This window comes from Panthera pardus, unplaced genomic scaffold (genome assembly GCF_024362965.1).
Source record: "Panthera pardus isolate Hobbes unplaced genomic scaffold, ASM2436296v1 HiC_scaffold_18, whole genome shotgun sequence".
Lineage (NCBI taxonomy): Eukaryota > Metazoa > Chordata > Mammalia > Carnivora > Felidae > Panthera > Panthera pardus.
This window is the reverse complement of record NW_026526743.1, coordinates 33718642-33724821: the sequence shown is the minus strand read 5'-3', so window position 1 is coordinate 33724821 and position 6180 is coordinate 33718642. Positions and strand designations below refer to the sequence as shown.

General features: G+C 50.7%; 1 protein-coding gene across 1 annotated transcript; it reads right to left on the bottom strand.

Moving 5' to 3' along the window:
• Window positions 1-2003: 2003 nt before the first annotated feature.
• On the bottom strand, window positions 2004-3672 carry LOC109270888 (metallothionein-2). The gene is made up of 3 exons (XM_019455891.2): window positions 3560-3672; window positions 2928-2993; window positions 2004-2256 (listed from the first exon to the last, which is right to left on the bottom strand). Exons 1-3 carry the CDS (start codon window positions 3585-3587, stop codon window positions 2165-2167), a joined length of 186 nt encoding a protein of 61 aa, XP_019311436.1. The 5' UTR covers window positions 3588-3672; the 3' UTR covers window positions 2004-2164.
• Window positions 3673-6180: the final 2508 nt, after the last annotated feature.

The following is a 6180-nucleotide window of genomic DNA, read 5'->3' as shown; positions in this document are numbered from 1 at the left end:
GGGGGACTAACCGTTGGCACTAATTACAAGTCACTCAAGGCCTCTCTCCTGCCTAATAAACACCGCAAAGTCTTCCAAACAGCAGGACTGGCCATCACCCTGCACAGACAGACATGAAGTACTCCATCTGGAACCAGTTCTTGGATGGCCTCCCTCTTGTGGGGAAATGGCTGGGCAATTGTCTCCAATTCCCTAGTGACTTTGTTGGTTTCAAGTTGCCAAGGGCAGATTTTGTAGGGGCGGATCCCAGCCTGACCTGGGGAGGAACTTCCAAAGACTCAGAGCCAAGTCACAACAGGGAGCTCTCAGGGGTACTGGGTGTCCTGTCAGTGGCACTAGACAAGCCAACACTGATGGATTCCCTGTGCGGGTGTTGGAGACGGTGCTACTCAAGGTGTATGTGGTCCACACACCTTGTGAATTGTTTCTAGTGCTCAGTGCACACCTTTGATGAATACATGTGTCGTTTGCAGTTTTTAAAAGTTTTGTTATTTTGTTCCTCAAAACAAGAGGGAAATTTGTTGAATTAAAACGTGGGTTTTGTAAATTGTGCCTTTTAAAGTTTTTTCTTAGTAATTTATTTTGCCAAAAATTAAATCTGTGTCAGAAAGTAAAAATTGGGAGGTGCCTAGATGGCTCAGACGGTTAGGCATCCGACTCTTGATTTCAGCTCAGGTTCATGATCTCAGGGTTTGTGGGTTTGAGCCCCACATTGGGCACCTCGCTCTCAGTATGGAGCCTGCTTGGGATTCTCCCTCTCCCTCTCTCTGCCCCTCCTGGCTCATTCTCTCTCTCTCTCTCTCTCCTCTCAAAACTAAAAACTAAAAATTGGTCCTTCAAGTGTGTCAGAAGCAAGCCCTGTAAAGAAAAGTCAAACAAGTGGGGAGGTAGATTCCATCCCCAGAGTACTTTTTTTTTTTTAAAGATTTTAGTTAAGTAATCTCTACACCCAATGTGGGCCTTGAACCTACAACTCCAAACCCCGAGATCAAGAGTTGCACACTCCTGGGAATGCAAGCTGGTGCAGCCACTCTGGAAAACAGTATGGAGTTTCCTCAAAAAAACTAAAAATAGAACTACCCTACAACCCAGCAATTGCACTACTAGGCATTTATCCATGGGGTACAGCTGTGCTGTTTCAAAGGGACACATGCACCCCAATGTTTATAGCGGCACTGTCAACAATAGCCAAAGTATAGAAAGAGCCCAAATGTCCACAGTGGATGAATGGATAAAGATGTGGTATATATACACAATGGAGTATTACTTCGCGATCAAAAAGAATGAAATCTTGCCATTTGCAGCTACGTGGATGGAACTGGAGGGTATTATGCTGAGTGAAATTAGTCAGAGAAAGACAAAAATCATAGGACTTCACTCATGTGAGGGCTTTAAGAGACAAAACAGATGAACATAAGGGAAGGGAAACAAAAATAATATAAAAACAGGGAGGGAGACAAAACAGAAGAGATTCATAAATATGGAGAACAAACTGAGGGTTACTGGAGGGGTTGTGGGAGGGAGGATGGGCTAAATGGGTAAGAGGAACTAAGGAATCTACTCCTGAAATCATTGTTGCACTATATGCTAACTAATTTGGATGAAAATTTAAAAAATAAAAAACAAAAGAAAACAAGAGTTGCACACTCTACCACCTAAGCCAGCCAGGCGACCCTCCTGAGTACTTCTGAAGCCTAACATTGCTGAGGATCAAAGCTCAGCAGGGAATCCTAATTAGATATTGAGAAGTTGTAGACCACAAACACTTCCCATGAGAATTGAGGGGAACTGTATTTGCCCCATACAGTTAGGGCATCTAGATACTTTCATTTTCATCCAAGAAACTGATTCAGAGGTAACCTGACTCCCATAAGGCACAGTGTGTTAGGGGCTAATACTTGGGGGTCCAGCACCCAGGTCTCTGCACTTACGGTCCAATCTTCCACTCCAGCCATGGGGAATATGAGGTGCCTTATATCCAAAGCATGAAAAGAAAGCCAGCATAAATTCAACTTTTATTTTATTCAAGTTTTGTTATAAGTCATGTATTTTATGGAAACAGGAATGTAGCAAACAGGTCATGGTAATATGAAAAAGTAAAAAAAAAAAACTGCAGGTTTGTACATGTTGCTCTATTTACATCTGGAACAGGTGCTCCCCCACATCAGGCACAGCAGCTGCACTTGTCCGATGCCCCTTTGCAGATGCAGCCCTGGGCACACTTGGCACAGCCCACGGGGCAGCAGGAGCAGCAGCCTGGGGGAGAAAGGCCCGAGTGGGTCAGAGCCCAAGTGGGTCACCAGGAACCTCCCTTCCCACAGCGGGCCCGGCACAGCTCTGCCCCCAGCCCTGCAGGGCCCTGGGTTGAGGATGGCCTGCTCTGTCCCTAGACAACTGCGTCCTACCCCCTAGCAAGAGGCTGCCTTGCCCCCATCTGATTCCAGGACAGGGCAGAACGCCTGCAGACACAGAGACAGGGCCTCCAGGGACAATGGAGGCTAGTCCTTTGCCCCCCTGAACCACACAGTGACGCGAGGGAAGTCCTCAAGGTCAGAGAGGGGGCACCCCCTGCCCACCAGCGCCCAGGAGGGCCAGGGAAGCTCTGGGCTGTCTGCAGAGGAAAGGGCTGCACCAGGTCAGAGACACCACACGTGGTCATCAAATTCATGAACATCAAGGGTCAGGACACTGGAGGGTTCAGAAGGCAGGAGACCTAGGTTCTGGTGCTGGCTGCATCCTTGACACGATTTGCTGACCTCTCTGCAGGGGCCTCGGTTACCCTGCTCTAGGATGAGGTGGGGACTCCACCATCTTATCTGCAGGAACTTTCAGTGCCAATTCTGAGTCAGGGGCTGAGGGAAGGGGATGTCGAGAAGCTGGGTCATCTGACCCAGCCCAGCCCCCCTGGGAGAACACCCCACACTCACTCTTCTTGCAGGAGGTGCATCTGCACTCTTTGCATGTGCAGGAGCCGGCGCACGTGCAGGAGCCACCTGCCAGGGAGAGAAAGAGACGCCGTGAGCACAAGTGCGGTGTAGGAGCCACAGTGGGTGGGCAACACACGCCCCCTGCGGCCTCCGGGTCGGTGCCCAGCACCAGGAGCTCGCTCCTCACGCAGGGCGGGTAAGGGCAGCCCCACTCTCTCTCTCTGGGGTGCTAGGAAAGGTAGGTCCCCTCCGGCTTTTACTCCACACGGAAGGTCTCGGGCCTTCCAAAGGGCTAAGAGTAGAACCAGAGCCTGTGGTCTTGAACCCCGAGGAGGCAATGCCCCGCCTCCCATCAAGTCCTGGTGGCTCCAAGGCCTGAACAGAGCACTGTGTCCCAGGTCAGCAGCCCTCGACCAACAGGAGGCTTCGACGTGACCGCAGTACCCTCCCCTCTAACACAGGGGGCAGAGAGAGAACGGAAATGCTCTCAGGGGCTTGGCGGGGGAGAAAGCACAGCACGTGCCCACGACGGGATTCAGCTCAAGTCCAAAACAGTCACTCTTCTAACCCCAAGAACAGTCGGTCCGGGCCTGGGAAACTGCACCCTAAGACTCAGAGCCGGGGGCCCTTACCGGCGGAGCAGGAGCAGTTGGGGTCCATCTGGAGTCGAGGTGACGACAGAAGTCCAAAGCAGGGGACACAAGAGGCACACCGCTGATGGCTGGAGGCGTGGTGGAGCCTGGGCGCTGGCGGGCCGGCTTTATAGCGGGAGCGGGCGGTCCGGGCGCAAAGGCCCCGCCCCGGCCCTTGCACCCGCCCCGCGGAGAGCGCGCGGCCCGGCGTGTCCTTGGCTGTGCTGTGTGCACCCCGCGGGGCCGGGCGCACGGGTCCAGGAGGGTGGCGGGCTCCGTGCGCACCTCGCGGAGGGGTCGGCACGCGGTGTCCCAGCCGCCCTGCCCGCCCCCTCTCTGTCTCCCCGCGGTTGGCCGCCGCCCCCGTTCCCGTCGGTTCCGGGCACTCTCTGCTTGGGTCCTCGCCGCCTTCCCCACCCCCGGCCCCCTGCAGGTGTCCCCGGGGTCGCTCTTTCCGGGAGCCCGTGTGCAACCCCGGCCTCTCCTTCCAGACCCAGGCTTGGCGGGGGCAAGGGGCAGAGGGTGGGTGTGCAGAGCCACCTGAGAGAGTTGTGTGCAGAGGATGGGGGGTGGACGTGACCTTTGCCTCCCTGGCAAGTCTCTTCTCCGGCCCCACGTCGGGCTTTCGGACCCTTTTATCCTGTACACCGTTTGGGGGACACAGACCACTGCCTCTGTCCGTTTCCAGGAGGGAAAAGATATATGGGCACATTTCTCCAGGTCCTTTTTTGGGTTAAATCTAGTGCGCCCGACAGCCTTCAGGTGCACCGCACTCCAGACTTGGCCCCACTCTTGCCCAATGCGTAAGATGCCCACAAAGGAGGCTTTCTTTTAGGTAATAGGGAGACCTGGCTTTAAAATAACAAAGAAAAGTAGTTATTACTCTTTAAGCATCTCAAGAATTACATAGCATTTATTATGTGCCAGGCCATTTTATAATCACTTTTGAAATTTGTACCCTCACAAAGACCCCAATAGGGAATTACTATTACTTTTGAGCCCTTTTTGTTAACGGATAACTACAGCACAGAGTCTAAATTACTTGGCCAAAGTCACACAGCTAGAAGTGGACACTGATCTGAATCCAGTCAGCTTCCCTGGGGAAAGATAAGCCTGACTTTGACCTAGGTATGTTATGTTTCTCTACTGCTTGAGACCTTTTCAATAAGAGCAAGCTGCCACCTCAAACTATGGGTAGCAAATGAAGTGATCCATAAGTGACATAAATGAAATACATATATATTTATATAGTATATTTTCATACACTATATATACTTTTCTGGCTATCTTCTATGTCTAGGATAAGATTGATTCCCATTTTTAGTAATCATAAACAGTTTGTCTTTCATTTAAATTAAAGAAAATATGAATCATTTTAAAGTACAATGTTAAAAAGATGGCAGGTGTCTTCTGGTGTCTGATCTAAGGCACAGAGCATCTTCCTCGTGGCTTTATACCTGTAATTCCAATCACAGTTTTGTGATGTTCTGAATGATGTTCTCTGCCCAAGGGCCACATTCTCCTGCAATTGATAAAGACCACACAGGACACATAACCTGGCACCCCAGGCCAGGCTGATTTGAGGTAAATAAATACTCCTTGTGTTATGCATGATAATAATAAAGTAATAGCATCCCAGGCCTGGCTGATTTGTCAGGAGGTAACAAATGTGCCTTATGCTATGTATAATAAAAGTAAAGTAATAGCTAATATTAATAGATCACTTATGATGTGCTAGACACTGTTCTAAGTTCTTTACACGTATTAACTCATTCAATCCTTTGAGCCAGATGCCTTTCTTTGCCCCTTTTACAGTGGAAGTACTAAGCCAGAGAGGTTTACGTCACGTAGCTGTAAGTGACATGGGTAGGATTTGCACTCACATGGGCTTTGCATCATGCCCTCACCCTCCTCCCCGCACCATGACTTCACATGAAAAGTAAGGACGCTGAACACCTGGCACAGAGCAGCAGTGGGGAGAGCACTGAATTGACAGTCACATCCTCTACATTAGCTCTCTGACCTCTCTGGGCTTCAGTGTCCCATCTCCCAAGCTGGGGCACCATTGGTCCATCTCCAGAGGCCCTTCCACCTTTGAATCGTGAGAGGCAATATTTAGCACCCGGTGCCATCATGATCAGTCAGCTGTGGACAGGGCCTGAGGCCAGCTGTATTTGTTCAGACCCCTGACTAGGAGCTGCGTGACCTTAGACAGTTGGCTCAATCTCTCTGAAGACGGCATGATTACTTCAGCCCCTGCATGTTCACTCTCTCATTGACTCCTGCAGACCAAATGGCATGAAGGATGGTGAAGACTTTTGTGTCTGTCCAAATGCCGTGGCGGCATCTTGTCCCTGGGAGCATTAGGCTGGTCATCCACCCTCCTTCCAGCACCAGGTCAGCAAATTTCCAATCCCACCCTTAACCTCCAGCCTAGAGTAATGCTTCCAAACTCTTGGACCCTTTCCCTAAGAGCTTATTGAGACTCAATAGGATTCCCTCTCCATGAATGTCTGTGTGGACGTAATGACCACTGTTTATTAAGCCCTAGCCGGGAGCCGGGAGCCTATCATTCAATCCCGCATAGAGACCGAATCTCCTTTCCATGGGGAAATCGAGGC